This window comes from Charadrius vociferus, unplaced genomic scaffold, assembly GCF_000708025.1.
Source record: "Charadrius vociferus isolate BGI_N301 unplaced genomic scaffold, ASM70802v2 scaffold185, whole genome shotgun sequence".
NCBI lineage: Eukaryota > Metazoa > Chordata > Aves > Charadriiformes > Charadriidae > Charadrius > Charadrius vociferus.
Window position 1 is genome coordinate 480,787 of NW_009648955.1, and position 18,566 is coordinate 499,352.

General features: G+C 37.0%; 1 protein-coding gene across 1 annotated transcript in view; it reads left to right on the top strand.

Annotated features, from left to right (window-relative positions):
- MEI4 (meiosis-specific 4 homolog (S. cerevisiae)) overlaps window positions 1–18,566 on the top strand; it is a 71,273-nt gene that overhangs the window by 24,875 nt on the left and 27,832 nt on the right. The window contains exon 4 of the mRNA XM_009887513.1: window positions 8,178–8,309. Coding sequence (XP_009885815.1) covers window positions 8,178–8,309 — 132 coding nt within the window. The remainder of the gene's footprint in view (window positions 1–8,177; window positions 8,310–18,566) is intronic.

Sequence of the window (18,566 nt, forward strand, 5' to 3'; positions counted from 1 at the left end):
CCTACCTATAATGCTGTTCTGTCAGGACCATCCCTTTTCCTAATAACAAATACTGTCATTGCCTATTTTTAACTAGTGTTCAGGGTATTAAAGATTATTTCCGCTAGGAAGAGAAAAAAGGGGGTGGAATAGGCCTTTGCTCTTCTCTTAATTTACAAACTAAATAAATAGGGGCCCTTAATGCAAAAGTACAGGAAGATCTTGTTCTTGTTGAATATGGTAGGAAATATATATCAAAAGCTGTTTGTTTGTTTGCTTCTTTCTTTCTTTCCTCTGCCCCCAGTCTCTCTCCAGTGAATGGCTCTCTTAACTCTCTGTAGCATCTCATTGGCAGTGTCATTTTGCTTCTTTGGCATCTCTGTGATATTTGTAGCTGAGACCATGTGGAAGAAAAACATCAAAGCCCATCCTGCAGTCCTTCACTTATCATGCCTGTGTGAAAGCATTTTAATTCTGTCTAGGCCTCGTTTTCTGTTACTGGAGCCTTGTTATTGAACAAAAGAACGTAAAATTGTTCTTTTTCCTTTGGTTTCAGGGATACCATAGTGAGTGGTTATTCAAAGGGATGGTATGACCACCTCACCTCCATTACATCAGTACTTACCTCTGTGCTTTAGCTCCATTCTGGTCACTTCCAGATGGAGGTCTAGGGCTGTTCCTGCTGTAAGGATTGTGTTTCTTTTCATGGAAAAATTCAGTTTGTTGCTTTTAATGGAGATGGTGCCTTTTTTTTTTTTTTTTTTTTGTCTTGGGGGAATATTACCTCTTACATCCTCTGGTTTTTGAAGGTGGCTGTATATCCCAAGGGGGTTTTAGTAGTAGTCCTCAAGCATTACTTAAAATGTGTGTACATACTTTAATGATGAGAAACTTAGGGTTTCTCTGTTCTTTTGCCTGTTTACTAATGAACCTTATAGCTTAAATTTGTCATGCTTCTCTAGGAAATACTTTTGTGTGCCCAAATAGGGTGTGTGTTTGCGTTATGGTGATAGGATAGAAATGAAAAGTAAGCTCTGTAGAGCCTGTTATCTATAACCAGTTGCTAAGGCAGTGGAGTATTCCTTGCCGAACTTTTTAGGGCTCAACTCCTGCACGAAATCTACAGCCCTAAACAAGGTACCTCTGTTCTTCCTAGGTATACATGTCAGATACTTTGCATCTTTAAGTGGTATTCAAAGTGGCTCGCATGTTGTGGGCAGAGGGAAGAAGAGTGAAAATTGGGAAATAAACATCTGAAATCCATTTTCATTTGCAGGGACCATCTGTAAATGGTACACACTTAAATGAGACATTGATTTACATCCCTGAATTTCTTTAAGGATGACCAGCTCACTCTTTAGTTCAAAAACCTAAAAGCTAAAGAATACCTGTTTCTGTAATTTATCCAGTGACTTTTTCTAAGCAGTCCTCAGATGAAAAATTTGAATCCATAACATTTCTGCCCTGAGTGAGCTCACACTTGTTGCTTAGTGTCTTCTGCACCCATTAACATGGCTTGGCAACTCAGCATCAGCAGGCGGATGGGCAGTTTTTTGCTCATCTAGGCTTCTAAGCAGAACTAGTTAAGAAGCAGAAATCAAGAGTAATTTAAATTTTAATCTCTGAGGCAGGCAAGACTTTGTATCTAGAGCTGCTGCTTTATAATCAATAGAATATTTACAGTAGGTATTAAAAAAATGGGCAGCAGTAACATCAGAGTTGTCTGTGTGGCAGCTGTTGTGAATGCTGTTTTTTTAACTGGGATTGATACTGTATTCCTGTTGACAATGTTTACTGAATGCAGCCTCTTGGGTGAATTAGATATTTAGATGCCTAATTCATGAATCCCAAGAAGATGCAGACATTCTTGATCTCTGCCAAGATAGCATTGCTTAAAGTAAATTTATTGGTGAAAACTCTGATGCCAGCAGGATCCCAAGTGTCTTCAGTAGTTAGCTGGATTTCTTTATACATCAGTTTCTTGTACTTAGTCTTCAGATGAACTGTGTGTTTGCGTGCCTTCAAGGAGAGCGTTGCCTTTTCTCTAAGGTGATTGGGGTGAGGTGATATAAGCAAAGTGCTTGGTTTTAGTGTATGGAAATGGATATTACCATTTTGAGATAGACACTAAATTAAACATGCTAGTGATTTGCAACCCTGAATTCCTCTAAGGACATCCAGGTTGTACTTTAGTTTTGGACTGGAGGGTTTTGTTTGGTTGGTTTGCTTTCTTTTTTTTTCCTAAAAAACAAACAAACAAACAAAAACCCCCAAACAAACAAAAAACCCAAAACAAACAAAAAAACCCCCAACAAATACAGAAACTCACAACAGGGTCTGTTAAATGTGTTTTATCCCATCAGCTAGGTGTCATTGTTTTATAATATTATCCAACTTAAGAGAATGTAAGGTGCTCAAAATGGGAAAGACAAGACAAGTCTTTATCCTATGAAACTGAAAAAAAAAAAGTGAAATAATTTAGAATCAAAGACTTAGAGATGGTATTATTGTAACTGTGGCATTTCTAATATAGCATGCTCTGGGTTTGAAAGTGAAGGTTAAGGGGAAGTTACCTGGGCAACAGTCTATCTCAATAACATACAAAGCCATATAACAAAGTTAAAAGAAAAGAATAATTAAAGATCTAGAGATAAATGATAGAAAATGTAACATGTGTTTACCAGAGGTAAATTGTGGCAGAACAATGAAGAGCATTCTTTGTAAAATAAACCGTGTTTACAGATGGGAGATTTGTAGCTTTTATCTATCTGGTGGTGTTCAATAAAGCATTTGTTATGGGGCTCATACTAGAAAAATATTAATGAAACTGAAAAAGATGTTCTTTAATCTTTTGTAACTGGATAAGAAAGCAGCTAGCAAAGTAGCAGCAACTTGTGCTACGTACTGAGTGTTTATACTTGACAGGAAGCGGAGGGTAAATGTTTGTGTATGTCAGTCAGTCGGAGGACATGCTACTTAAAGGTAGTCCACTCTCTGCAGGTGCTGGGTCTGGTCTGAGTGTCCCCCTTACTTCAGCAGTAACAGCTTTCCTTGTGCAGGGAAGGAGAGGATAAACACCTAGGAAATAGTTTGGGAAATTTGCTTCTGCCAGAGGGCTTTGTGGTGTGAAGAAGCAGTAAGGGAGGCGGGGGGATAGCAAAGTGGCTGCAAGTGCATCTCTCCTTCACAACAGTTTCTGTGGTCTCTCATCTCTCTCCTTGCTGATGTGACAGGAACAGCCAACTTGGCTTAGTTTAGCCTCTCGACAGGAGGAAGCAGATGCACTAATTACTGCCTGTTTTGCTAGGGAACTGTGATTGGGTTGGATAAAAGCATATATGGAGTCAGAGGGACTCTGCTGATCAGTGAATCAGAGAGTGACTTTTAGGCAGCCATAAAGAAATAAAACTAAGAAAGGCATTTTCTATCCATGCATGGAAAAAAAATTGCACCTTCACACTCCCAGTCTGACATACAAACTTCATGATCAGCACAGATAACTGGGACGAGTTCATGTAGTACAATTCCTCGGAGATCTTCCCTCCTCACTCAGCAAATTCAACAAAGCTGTACTTAAGCCAGTAGGTTGCACATTTCTTTCAGTGAGTACCATGATAACTATGGCTGGCATTTTTGGCTTTTCTGGCATCATTCACCAAAGTATTCTAGTTTTCAGAATATTTAGTAGGCTGAGTGCAGGTTATTTGTTCCTCCGTCTCCATTCTCTGCATGGCATGCACGTGCTGTATTATAATAATTCTTTCCCAGATACTGAAATGCCTTGGTTTGATTCTTTTTTTTTTTTCACCTTTTCTGAACCTTTTCTTAAAAAAAAAATTAAATTGTTCATCCCTTTTGCATTTTAGCTTGGGGTTTTTTTTTGTAAACATTTTTGGTGGATGCAGTCAAACCTACTGCAAACAGACCTGCTTCTATTGTATGTCACAGTGTCTGTCAGAATGCTTTTCAGCTAAAACTCTGCAAAAAAGTACCGAAATACTGTCATATAAGAGGCAGCTTGCAGCTATGAAGCTAACTGATGGTCCTAACAGAGAACATCAGGTTTAGAAGAGTGGAGAGAATCATGGACAAGATTATGACAGGGTAAAGGCAGAGCATGGGCTTGAGATGAGGCTTACAGAGCAAAGAATTGGAATAACATGTATCAAATCCCAAGACTTGAAGTTAGGAGAAATAGTGCTGCATAAACAGGAGAGATAAATGACAACCATCAAGTTAACGAAGGAAGGAACATGACAGTAAGATAAGAAAAGGAGTACTACTGCTCTCTGTGTAAAAGTGACCATTTCAATTGACAATGACATTGATGAGTTAGGAGAAGTCAAGTTGGACTAAATGGGCAAAGGGCAAGGGTGATGTGAATTCAAAGGCAAAAATACTGTTTTGTTTTTAACACCTCACAGTTTAAAGATAACTAATAATTATTTGCCTTAGTCCTGTATTGCCAAATATGCCAGTTGCTTGGGGAAGAGAACTGTTACTTGGCATGAAAGCTGTAAACTGGTGAAACAGAAACTAAGGTGCAGTTTTCATAGTTGCAGGTCGTAGTGAATCATGCAACTCATGAAGGAATTGAACTCACAAGTTTTGATTAACTGTTATTAAGGAAAAGTCTAACACATTCTGATAAATGAATTCTAAACAAATAATTCATAAGGGAAGATTTTTATTGTGGTTTCCTGGGGAAACAAGTCCCATAGGAGTGTGCTCTTTCTTTTGCTCATCAGTCTTTCCCTCTAGTAGTAACTTTTGAGACTGATAGCCAGTTTGAAATCATTTGGAAAGAAGTGGAAGGTCAAAAATACCTTCCAGTAGGCTTTAAAATTGGTGGCTGGGTAGAGGAGAGACCAAATTAGCATGCTTGAGGCAAGCAGAACATGGATGTTATATATTTATTTTGGCAACAGGCAGGTTGACAATCCACACATCTTTCCAGCTACTGGCACAGCATTGCTTGCTCTTGCTCTGCATCCTGAGGAACATGGGAAGAGAGCAGAAACCAGGCTGTGGGAGGAGGGCTAGGGACAGATGACGCAGCTCCTGAGCAGTGAACCAGGCTCCATTATTTTCTCGTTTCTGATTGTATGTTTTTTACAATCTAATTTTCTGGCTGCATTTACCTGAGAATCCCTGGAGAGCATAGGTTTTATTTCATCTATATCATTAAACAAGCCCAAGGGATTAAAAGTTTTCTGTTCCTTTTTTAACGTTTGATAGATTTGAGAGCTGAAGATATGCTTTTATCCTTAATGAAACTGCATACTATTTGAACTATTATCATTTTGAATGTTTCCAGAGTTTAATTAGCAATACATGAGCATTGCTTTGAAACACAAAGGCTTACTTCTGTTCACTATTTACAGATTTATTGCTTATATGCTATAAATTTGCTTTGTGTGTATTTAATGCATGCAGTCTGTGTTACTTTAACCTTAATCCTTTGTTGTCTCCTTATTTCCTTAAGATATACCAAGAGATTCACAAAAATACAACATTAAATCCATACTCTTTAATAAATCAGTTTACAGGTGGGATTTTTTAGTGGCATTAATACCCATATCTGAAGTACCCTAAGTACTGTCCTTACAAAATCCCTGTGTAGTTCCCATAGTAGATGCTGAGGCTTTAATTTGAAGATCCCCTGTTACCTAGTCCTACAAAATTCCAGCTACAAAATGGTAACTCTTTCCAAACCAGAATGAATACGGAAGTTTTGTGAAAGATCCTATTTTAGTTAAATCTCAGCTGCTAGCATTAATAACTACCAAAAAAAAAATTTTTTCATTGTTTCACTACCTGTCTAAGAATGTTTTAAGCAAATAGAAGAGAACTTAAAAAAGAACAATCATAGTCATGTTTGTGTCTGAATATATACATTTAGTGTGTTCTTTGGGAGAGGTAGCATTGAGAAACTACTCTGGATTGTCTCATTCGCTTGCTTGCTAAGACAAATTAGCAAGTGTACTCAATGTTATTCTCTGAAAATATGGAAATACAAAATACGTATCCATCCTTAAATTATAAAAAGAAGTAAGAATAGGTGGGGACTTTTAATGAAAAATGTGCTGGGTTTTAGCATTGTTTAAACCTTGTAATGATTTGAAGCAGTCATACCCACTTTGGAAAATGCGTTCTATGAAGGCAGAACTATCCAGGTGTTGCACACTTTGTTTCTGTCATACAGTTTTAGTATATACTATGGAAGATCTTTTAAAAGTGTAAATGTCTATATTATTTTTAGGGAGAGGAATCATTGTTCTGTTTGGAAGGTTGTACTTTTCCAGTATATGGAAGTCTGATTTTAATTCACATATCCTCTAAAGCACATGTAGGTGCATTACATCATTGTCCTTTCATATAATTTTAATTGTTTAGAAACCTATTTTAACTCGCCTTCATTCACATTTCATCTTTATAGAATCTTTGGTGTACACATTTATGAATTATTTTAATCTCACAGATTTTCAAAGCTATACGTGTAGAATTTATTAATTTTCTTTAATATGAGGAGTTTACTTTGTATCTCTGCAGATTTGATTCTGAACATAAGACTTGTCTGTCTTCTATAGTTTTCTTTTTATATTTTAGAGGGGATTATGTGCTAAAGTGAGATGATTAACAGCAAAGATTTATTAAAGTTTTATTGTTATGACTGTGAATAGGAGATTGTCTCATATTAGGCAAACGGTAGCCAAGCTGATCAAACTGCTCAGCTTTAAGAGGCTGGTAAATAGGTGTTACATCAACTGGCAGGACAGTTCGACCATCTGATCAGGCAGACAAGCAGTAACTGTAAGTGGGAAGCTGCATGATTAAAGTTTTTTACAGCAAAAGTTTTCAGTCCGCTGCACTGTCTGCTTACTTAGCCCAAAATTTTGTCAGTAACAATTTTACAGGAGACAGTGTTGAACACCATGGTAAAGTCAAGGTAAATGATACTCGGTGCTTACCCCTCATCCGCTCTGCCAGCCGTCTCACTGTGGAAGGCTATCACGTTGGTTAAGTACATTTTCCCCTTAATAAATTCATGCTGACTACTACTGAATTGCCTTCTTGGCTTTTGTGTGTTTGGAAATTATTTCCAGGAGGATTTACCCTATGCAAACTTGTAAATGGTGGGCAAGTATTCTTATTCATATATGTGTGTGTGTATACACACGTGAGCTGGCTAGAGGAATAAACTAGATTGTTAATAGGATGCGGTGGTCTGCTTTTGAGTCGTTAAGACATGATAGTTATTCTTTGACATACAAATTTGTGTCAGTGTATCCTTTTGTCAGTCAAAAATACTGATGTACAAAGAGGTACTGTATATTAATGTTGTATGGGTATATATATTTGTATGAAAATATAGTCATTTTAATGTGTATTACTTTTTTCTTTCAAAGAACTCCAATACATTTGTATATAGAAATGATAATTTCTTCTAGTAGTATTTTACAAAATTATGTGTTTACTTTGTAGAGCAGTATGTTTCATTACATAATAGCTATACATTTCCATTTCTGAGAACAAAGAAAACAGTTTTATTTTTTTAATAGATAAGACTGTGGCAAAAAAAAAATAAAATTACCCATATAGTTGTCATGTGATCACATCACTCCTTCGGTATTTCAGGAGAAAGGCCTTGATTACAGCAAGTAAACAGTGAATTATCGGATCTTGGAAATAGAGTGTTTCTTTTACCAGTTAGCATTTAATCAAGTTTATTCCTGATAACTCTATTGACAGCAAACTCCAGTATAGCTTTTAGCTTGCTCACATGTTTAAATTTCAAAGAATTTGTTTGTTCTTTTGTCTACCTGCGACAAACAGAATTACTGTATGTGCAGTGTAGTCACCCACTTTCTATGACAGCAGATGGGCATGATGACAGCTAACGCTGAAAAGCTGCTTCCTGGGGAATTCACACTTTTGGAGGAGTTTGTTCATATGACAGTTTCCTGTAGTGCTAATCTTTTGAGAAAGGAAAGTTTCTGGGTAATTGATAGGGTTTTCTCATTGGTCTCATATGTATGTAATTAATAAGAGTTTTAAAATCTCTAAAATTTTGAATTTGACTTTTTGTTCTTTAGAATTTGAATATATAAATCCCATTTCTATTTAAGGTAATTAGTTGGGGTAAAAAAGGTGGAGACATATTTTGAAAGATTAAATTTACTGGTTTTTCTCTTTAGTTTCAGGCACTGCATGCTGTATCACACACACTGCTTTTGCTAGGAAGGAACAACATACTAAGAAATTCTTTAATATCTCTTCTACTCACAGAAGTACGCCAGTTTGCTGAGCAGCTGTTGCAAGTTCACCAGGTACTGTCATATTTTCTTTTCGAGAAGGGCCGAAGAGTGGTGTTGGAGAGTGTCTTGTTCGTGTCTGATTGTTTCATAAAATGTAATAAATGGATCATTCTACAGAATATGCAGGTTTAGTAACCGAGGAAATGCTAGCACCTAACTTTGAGAGCAGATTCAAAAAAAGAGACATAAAGTAAAAGAAAATTTCCATATGGACAAAAGTAAAATTATCGGACTATAAAATAGACTGTATAGGTTTTAAGATCATGCTATATAATTTGGAAAATACTTGAAAGAATTAGTTAAAACAATTACTGCAACATGTAGATTGTTGGCTATGCAGGCAATACAACTTAGGTACCCAGCTGGACCCACAAAGAATTCTGTTTATCTCTAGCTCATGTAAAACTGGAAAGAATGTTGTGTTATTTTATTTCAGTATTAGATTTCATGTTTCATGTTATAATACTAGTTTTCACGATGCAAAAGATATCCAACACTTAAACTTGTGTTTAGTTTGTTTCAATGAGTAGGAGATGAAGGGCAGAATAGAATGGAGATAAAATTTTTGGTAAAATTTATTCTTAGCTGTTTTTTTCCAGTGAACTATAGTTAAAAAAAAAAAAAAAGTGAATGTTCCTTTAACATTTGGAGAAGAGATGTATGAAATAAATTGGGTTTTCATAGATTTTTCATGTCTTTGTATGTGGTGCTATGGATTTAATGCAAACTGTTCAGTTTCACTCGGGACTTGATTTTACACTATTCTGGAAGGGTCAATAAAAGAAAGCATGCAGCTTTTTATTTGGTGGCAAATAAAGTTACTGGTATATATAGAAAACACTTATCATAGGTATATCTAGTGGTGGTCCACTTTAACAACTGTTGTAAGTGTTGCTCAGGCAGTCTTCCCTTTATTCTTTTTCCCTCTAGGTTATGATATGGGAGTAGTTCTGCCTGCTGGAGAGGGAACATGTAATTATCAACCCAAATTTCTAGTATGTTTGAATCATATTCTGAAAAGGCTTCAGAAAGGCCAGTTTTGAAAGAATTAAGGCAAAAAGCTATGTCTTATTTTAAGTCCTTAGTAGCATACCGGAGTTATTGATGGCAGCCAAAAGCAAACAGACTTTAAACAAATGTAAGGATAGGAAAGTGCTTAATTAAAAGAAAAGTTCTGCTTTTTTTAAGTTTAAACAAGTTGCTCATTTTTATCATTATTAAATCTCACCTGTTTAACAGAATTAGTCATCCCTCCTTTCAGCAGAATTTTTGCCAGTGGCAACACAGAACTCTCCAGTGCTCCACACTGATGCAAAGCTTACATTGAGCATTGTGCTTTGCTGAGTTAGTTATTATGGTACTACTTAACCTTGCCATACTGTAGTTATTTTAAGTATTGCATTCGTAATTTGGTACATGAAATTTATTTCTAAAAATTTCTGAAAGAAGTTTGACTCCTCTTTGACTTCTTTTTACTTTGGAAAGAATCATGTATTTGTTTTAAGATTGTAGTAAGAGAAATTACAAAACTATAACTCGCAGTTGAGAAAATTAGTAAATTAGTATCCTGTGATTTTTTTAACCATAAAAGATTCTCTTTAACCACACAAGTGATTTTGATTTCTCTAATGGCAAATTATTTTGTTACTGGCAGTGCAATTTTTTTTTTTATTTATGGAAAGATAGTAGAAGACTTGATTTTTATATAAATGTAGAGAAGTTGGTAATTTAACCCCTGAACAATTCTTATACCGCAGCTGGTATAATAAATGGCTGAAATGCCAGTCTCACTAGGGCAGCTTGATATCCCTAAGTGATGGTACAGCAGTTTTTCTTTTTCTTTTTTTTTTTCACCTCTGGGAAAGCTATCACTCTGCTTGATTCCACCGCATCTCCCTCCACTCCATCAAGAAGTAGAAAGCTTAAATTGTACTTCCTGAGCAACTGAAGAAAGTTGTATCTAGCACTGAAGGGAAGGTGCCTGTGGAGTGGGAGGCAATTTCTGACGGGACAGAGACTTCCACTCATTTACTGAAAAGAAAAAATAAAGAAGTTTTTCATCTTGTAACTTTATTGTCTCTTCATACTTAGCATATGCGGACTAAAATTCAGAACAGTAAAATGCATTTGTTAATTGACCTTTTCAGCATCAGGACCAAATCCTTTTTCAGGTTAAGTGTTTCCTACCTGCAGCCCTCTATCTGTCTCATTTTAATTACTCTGCATTTGTGCTGGCTGCAAATCTTAGCCAGTCCACGATACCAATTTTCAGACTACTTTCTTCTACCAAGAGCCTTGAAATGCCTCCCACCTTTACAAGTGAGGAAATGTACATTTATTATCGTGCAACAGGAAACATAGAAAGATTTTCTGATAAAACAATAAGGTTTCCTTTCACCCCCTTTTTTAAAAAAAACAGGCCTTTCTGTTCACCCAGAGAAAAAAATTAATTCTCCCTTATTCAAGAATTTAGAGCCATGTTTACATAAGGAGACTTCCCTGCTCTGCTTCTGCTTCCTCCCACAAAGTTCTCAGTCTGTCTTCTGCTGCTGAAATGTGGTAGACCCTCTCCTTTTTTTTTTTAAACTGATACAGTAATTTATTTATTTATTTATATTTTCCTCATCTAGCGTTTTAAGCGTTTCTTTTCCAAGAAATGCATCTCGATCAACCGATCACAAACCATGGTCTGGAATAGGACTTGCATATAACCTTAGCAAAGCTTATGGGGCTTGTTTTTTGAAGTCCTTTTAAAACACTTCGTATTTAAGTGACTTTCAGAAAAATAAGTGAGCTTCAGGCACTTGGGTAGAGACTCCAGTGACTAATTTTACAATGACAAAGTAGTCTTGAAATGTTCACCCCCCAACACAGTGCTGGACTTTTTCTGGGAGTAGCAGAAGGTTCAAGAAGGCTGAATTTGAAGCCGCAGGAGCTGTACGTCTATCTTCAGCTGGCACTTTGTAGGACTATAAAGTCTTGAAAAACTTCAGTTCACGTGGGGAAAGTAACTGAAGTTCTAGTTTGCTTAGCTTGCTGTGAAGTCAGTGTTTTTAAAGTCTATTCATTCTTGCATTTAGTCCAAATAAATGTATTGTATTCATTTACAAACCCTTATACATTCTGTATATGATGATTATTTCTGGAAATATTGCTTAACAAAAGCTTTTGTACTTATCACAATAGGACACTATACTCTAGTATTTCTGACAGCCTGATTTACAGACCTGCTTCTGAATGTTCCTGACTTTGTGTAGCATTACTTTGGGGTAGGCATGATTCTAAAAAGGATTAAATATTTTTTTCTTATTTTATAATAAAAATTAACAATATGATATTGGTTTGAAATATACTAAATGACAGCTTAAAAAAAATTCTTCAAAATACTTAAATTAGAATTTGCAGAAGGATAATACTTTATATAAATCAAACTTCATTAGCTGACAAGTGTCCTAATCCTGTTTTGTTACGTAGGCAAAACTACTAATTGCAAAGGCATTTCATGTCTTCCACTTAAGACAATCAAATTAGGGACTCTGAATTTTAGTTATGGTTAGAGGTGTACAAATACCTGTTTCCTTTTTGGTTTAGTTTGTTTCTTTTTTGTTGTTGTTGGCAGCTAGGAAAAATAAAGAAATAATCTGAGGCATTTCTTTAGGTTAGCTTGCAATTCACTTGGAAACATTTGGTGAAAAAAAGAAATTGAAAAAATAGCTTATTCATCCAGGCAAATTTCTATGTTTTATTTTTGTATAATTATAATTATTTTTAAAAGTTGAAGATGTTTTCCACCACTGACTTGAATTGAAAACAGTCCCTTTTAATTTTTCTAAATGAATCATTTTGATACCTCCACATTTTTATTTTAACTTCATCATTAAGACTTGAGCTAAGCTTCAAATAGGTTGTAAAATGTTTGCATGCCAGAATATACAACTTTAAATTCAGTTATTTCTTCAATAGAAAGTGTGCTCAACTCAGGTTATGTAGGTTTGTGGATATGTCCTTTGCTAAATATTGAAAATTTTTTACTTTAAAATTCTGACTGATTTTAGTGATTTTGTATCTGTGTCCTCTTGGAAGAAGCCTATCTGTCCATGACCCACAGTTTCAAAGAGCTATCTATGCCCCTAGCTTTACAAATTAAAAAAATAGATGGACTGTAGGACAGTGTACCTAATGAACTACACCAGAAAAGTACAGAGATTACTCTGCATATTTTTATGTTGTACCCTAATTGTCTAAATCCATTAATCGTAGAATATGACAATTTAATGTGAAATATATGAATAATAGAATTTTGTTTAATATTTTTGGCCAATATTCCCACATGTTAATATAGAAAATAAAAGTAACTAAGGAGATAAGGAGCATGTAAACAGTATAGTTCTGATTTTCTTTCACCCAGTCAAGATGAATTTTATGGTAGTAAACTCTCAAGCAAGTTAGTAGTTTGCTTTAATTCACTTACCTACTTCATCATGTGCCTAAAGGGAAGCTCATACTTCAGTGCTTTGCTGACACTAACTTCTAGGCAAAAGCATATTAATATAAACTCAATTGGATCCTTTAGTTTTTACTGATGTTGGATATGTACTTTTCATTTTTATCTGTAGTAGGAACGTTTCATGCTTCATAAATACAGTTTATAAGAATACAGTAACCGAACCGTATCTTCCAATGGAATAGAAAACTTATGATCCCCAATTGGATTCCTACTGCAGAGCAGATACAATTTTAAGATATTAAGATTTCGGAATGATACTGTGGAAGATGGTTTATTTTTCAAATGCGGAGCTCCTCACCATGATAGCAGATCTTCCTTTATGATAACTGTTTTCAAAGATAGAGGCCCAGAAGTGGAATGCACGTATTGGTTCAGTGCCCATTTCTAACCCCCCAGGTTTTAATTCCAAGAACTCTGAAAAAGAAAATTAAAAAACGGAAAATATAAAAAGGAAGACAGGCTGTGAGGTTTTAGAAAGCCCTGTTGTTCAGTAATTGCTGATGCATAACTTGTCTATCGTTGCACTTTCACATCACATTATTTTCTGTACATTATTTTTCCATTTTTAAAACTTTAAAATATTTCTGTCACAAACCCCATACACTGAATAGTGGTGTTTTTTTTAATCAAAACACCAAGTTATATGTAATTCTTAATGTTATATGTAAGCATTAAGTCCAAATCCAAATGTGGGTGCTAACTTTTCTCTTGAAATAAATGGTGCGGTTAGACTTTGACACGGGATGCAGTGTGGGATTCATCCTTCTTAGTTTAGATTACAGAATCACGGAATGGTGGGGTTTGGAAGGGACCTTCGGAGATCATCTAGTACAACTCCCTTTCCAAAGCAGGTTCACCTACAGCAGGTTGGGCAGGATTGTATCCAGGTGGGTTTTGAATATCTTCAGAGAAGTAGACTCCACAACCTCTCTGGGCAGCCTGTTCCAGTGCTCTGTCACCCTCAAAGTAAAGAAGTTTTTTCTCATGTTTAGGTGGAAATTCCCATGTTCCAGTTTGTGCCTGTTGTCCCTTGTCCTGTTGCTGGGCTCCACTGAAAAGAGTCTGGGCTGTCCTCTTGCCACTCACCCTTCAGATATTTATAAGCATTGATGAGATCCCCTCTCAGTCTTCTCTAGGCTAAACAGACCCAGGTTTCTCAGCCTTTCTTCAAAAGAGAGGTACTCCCATCCCCTGATTATCTTCATAGCCCTCTGCCGGACTCTCTCCAGTAGTTCCTTGTTTTCCTTGAACTGGGGAGCCCAGAGCTGGACATGGTACTCCAGATGTGGTCTCAACAGGGCAGAGTAGAGAGGGAGGATGACCTCCCTCGACCTGCTGGCCACACTCTTCTTGATATACCCCAGGAGACCATTTGCCTTCTTGGCCACAAGGGCACATTGCTGACTCATGGTCAGCTTGTTGTTCACCAAGACTCTCAAGTCCCTCTATGCAGAGCTGCTTTCCAACAGGTCAACCCCTAACTTGTACTGGTGCATGGGGTTATTCCTCCCTAGGTGCAGGACCTTATACTTGCCCCTGTTGAACTTCATTTGGTTCCTCTCTGCCCAATTCCCAAGCCTGTCCGGGTCTCTCTGTATGGCAGCACAGCCTTCTGGTGTCTTCCTTCTTATTTTCCCAGCTTTATATGCTGAGCATGATGTCACATGGTATGGAATAACCCTTTGGCTAGTTGGGGTCAGCTGTCCTGGCTGTGTCTCCTCCCAGCTTCTTGGGTGTCCCCCGCCTTCTTGTTGGCAGGCCAGTATGAGAAGCTGCAAAGTCCTTGACTGCCGAGCAACAACTAAAATATTAGTGTGTTATCAATGTTATTCTCATCCTGAGTTCAAATCATAGCACTATACCAGCTGCTAGTAAGAAAATTAACTCTATCCCAGCCTAATCGAGGACAAGCTGTTATTCTAGGAAAGGCCTGATCCTGCAGAACACATAGTTGGAAGAGACTGACGATGAATTAGGGTGCAGGATACATGTATTGGAGATTCTTGTAACGTGCATTCAGCTATGATGTGTCTGATGTATATGCCTCTACATAGGAAGCTCTGTTAAATTAACTGTCTATGCAGGCAATGCACTTAGGAAGAAAAAGAAGGAGGAGCATGGATGCAGTATTATTTTGAGCATTTTCAGAGATTTTTTTTGTCAGTCAGCATTGTGTAGCAAACAATTGTGCCAGTGAAATGTCAAACTACACGGCAACAGCTCTATGTGGAAGCAAATGAAGGGCTGAAATATTCCTGTGGCTGGAGAGCTGGTTTTTTTTCTACTAGGCGTGCAAATTAGAGACATCGTGAATGTCAGAATGGGCTAGCTCAGTTGGCAATCGATCCATTGGGGAAAATGGAGTTTGCCTGGAGCTGTGTTCAGCGAGATAACAGAAAGGTTTAAAGTGTTGAGAACTGAGCTATTAATGTCAGGGCTTGTCTTCATAGGCATCTCCCCAGGCAGCCATTCTGTATCCAGTGGATGTTCTGGGCGGGTATGGTACCCTCCACATGCTTTATTCCAAATGTGAGTGTGTCTGGTGTGATGTAGAGAATTCTCAGATAAGCTCTTCTTTCCAAGAAGTCTAGTTCGTTTATGCAATATGTCTATTCTCTTCAGCCATAAGTTTATATATGTTGTAATAAAGCTTTTATGTGGGTTAGAAAAAAAGCTATGCTATTTTTCCCAAGTATGTTAGAAAATGACTAATAGATGTCATTTATTTACATGTTATGCTGGTAAGCACAGAGTGTAACATTTTTCAAATTGTGAAGGGTTAAAGATGCTGCAAAATAGCGCATTGTTAAAAAAAAAAGTGGGTAAATGTAGGATTATTTTTTATTCCATGTGACTACGGATGCTACTGGTGACAAAGGAAATAACAGCTGGATAGAATAATCAGTGGATCTGCATTTTGTCCTCATGGATATATACCTAGTTTGAACATACAGACTTGTGAAAACATAGATCTCTTCCCTGAAAAGCAGGAGTGAAAGAATCAGTCGAGACTTGGTATATGTCGGAAGAGTGCCATACACCTTTGAAGTGTATACCTGCTTTTGCTGCACATGTCATCCCCTATTACAGATTAGATTTTAAGCTGCATATGTGTCAGACAGAACTGGAAAATGACAAATGTTTCATGCGGTTTCTCTCTTGCCTCTCATACTATGATAAAATGATAGCGCTAAGGAGGAAGGAGTTTAGAAGTATTCTTACAGAGCTAAAAGGTAGCAGGGCTTTGCACTTAGGTGCTTGGCAAAATTGAGGATGACACACAATCAGAAAACCTCAGGTGTGTTTGGGAATAGAAGCAGCAAATATTGATTACGTGAGGAGAACTCTGTATGACTGTCAACTAGACAGTTATTACTTTTACTAGTGGTGAATCATCTCATTCATGAAAACATAATACTGGAAAAGGAAAAATGCTTAATTACAGAAATCAGAATGTATCATACCTCAACAAGTAGATAAGTCATATTCCTGGAAATCTTCTTGTTTCAAATTGTGCACATAATTCAGGCTTTAAAGGCTAAAAATAAAATGATTATAAATTAAAATGGCCTATTGGAATTCTTGATACAGTAAAAAAAAAAAAGTGGAATGAAAGCTTATCTGGGTTGATGCTGTGTTTCCTTCCTTATTCTCAAGTTAATTCTGTCCTTTTCCTGTTGCTTTCTTTAGAGCTCAGTTAATCCTTTTGCATGCTTGAAAGCAGAATGTGAATAAGGAATAAGTACCTGATTTTTGTGGTGTACCTGCTAGTCTGGAAGACCGTTTGATTATTATTTAATCTCTGTCTCCAAATAGGTAATCTTAATGCTCCTGTTAACCTCCTTTCTTCATGGAGCGTTCTTGCTTACTGACAGTGATTTGCAAAATGGAATGACGTTACAGAAAATTAAGCACTGCTTCCTTAATGCTTTTGGATATTGGAGTTGTCTATGTGAATTAGCATATATAATATATGTGTTGTTAAAAATTCAATTTACTGGCAAGGTAGCATTTTGTCACAGATTTACCTTCTGGTTTTCTTTTTTCTTTGGAAGTATTGTTTAAAGTCTTTGTTATGATGTACTTTTAACACAGCTTCACATACTTTTTGGGATACAGTATAAATGCACAGTTCCTGTGTCAATGGCTTTGCAGTTTATTTGCTGCTTTAGTACCTCATATCTTAATAAAATGGAAAAGGGAAGAGTCATAGCCCTAGAATTTTGTACTAGAAATTACTGATATAGCGGATTTCTGTTTGGAAGAGTAATTGCAGTTGATAATTAAAACTGTCTTTAAATAAGAACCTATTTAAATATAGTAAAATGTAAGTGGAAACTATGGAATGATAGTGGATACCAGTGAAATCATCACTTCATCTTTCTTTCAAAACATTATTTTCATTTTATAGGACATATTAATATCTTTGGATTTCTTAGCTTCACACTCACTTGCCGCCTCTTCTTTGATAAGCGATGTTTTTCCTTTATGTTCTGATTGTCTTTGTGCTTGGATTGTACTCTGGAAAGGGACTGCATGGCTTAGCTTAGGCTGTTAGTTGGGAAGGATGGCTGTAGTGGGTTTAGGGTTAGAACAGGATTTAGATTTAGGATGACAAAATAAGATCCTCACCACAGAGAGGGAAATGCTTGAAAGGCTACGCTTGGGAGTGTTTGTCATGACCTACCAGGCTACTTCTGCTGCTTGCTGTTAATCAGGGTAGAGTCGGTGTTAGAACAAAATCCCTGATTAAGTTTTCCATTGCAACTATCGTGGTCTACAGTTGTGGTGGTGGTATGGATTTGAGTGCATATGCTTATGAGCTGCAGTGAATGCCACAACATCCAGAAGGAGCTGCTGTCCCAAATTTGGCTCAGAACCAAGCAGAGCTAGGATTTGACTGAGGTACGAGTGATTAGTAGAGTAGCTTTATGTCTGGGATGGAAAGGTTGGCTCCTCGGAGTTTGTTTTGTAGATGAGGTTGGAATTATGGTTTGCATGGCTGAGATGGTAGGTTAAAACTGGTTCCATAGCTTATCTTAAACTTAGTCTAGATTTTGGGTGACAGCACTTACCTGGCTGGTGAAGACTTGATCTGGCAGGGCAGCAAGCTGTTAACGCTGTGCCTAGAGTGGTAAGTAGGTTTCAGGACTAGTGTCAGCAGCAACTCTTATTCATTGTCAGATTGACAGGATTTCTGGTACAGATGTAATTTAGGGAGATAAGATGTGATGGGCTAATGTTGAACATGTTTACAGAGATACAGAGCTAGATTTAGGGTTGTTGTGCTGAGGGCTTAGGAGTCTAAGGTTTCAGTTTTAAGTAGACACTGATGATGTAGCCTTCTCAATCCACAACTAATTCTGTGGAGGTAATGTATTGGTGGGCTTGGGTAAGTGTAAGAAGTGAGTTTCTTAATGCCTTTGGGACTCATAGGGGCTTCAGAGTTACAGAAACAGGACACTGGGCTAGGTTTGTGGTGAGGGAGAAAGTGAGCAGCAGCTGAGTGTGTTTAGATCTGAAAGTTAGTGACATGAGTTGCTGACTTGGTGTTAAGGTAGAGAACGAGGCTTGGATGTCCAGGATTTGTGCAGCAGAGAATGCTTTGCTAAAGGTGGAGGTGTTCCAGAAAGCGGAGCTGAATTATGATTAGGCAGGATATGATTTATATGGCTTGATTAGATTTAGGATTCAGACGTTGTTGGTTGCATTCTTGGACTTGGATAAAATACAGGCAACCAGATACCTTTGCTGGGCTGAAC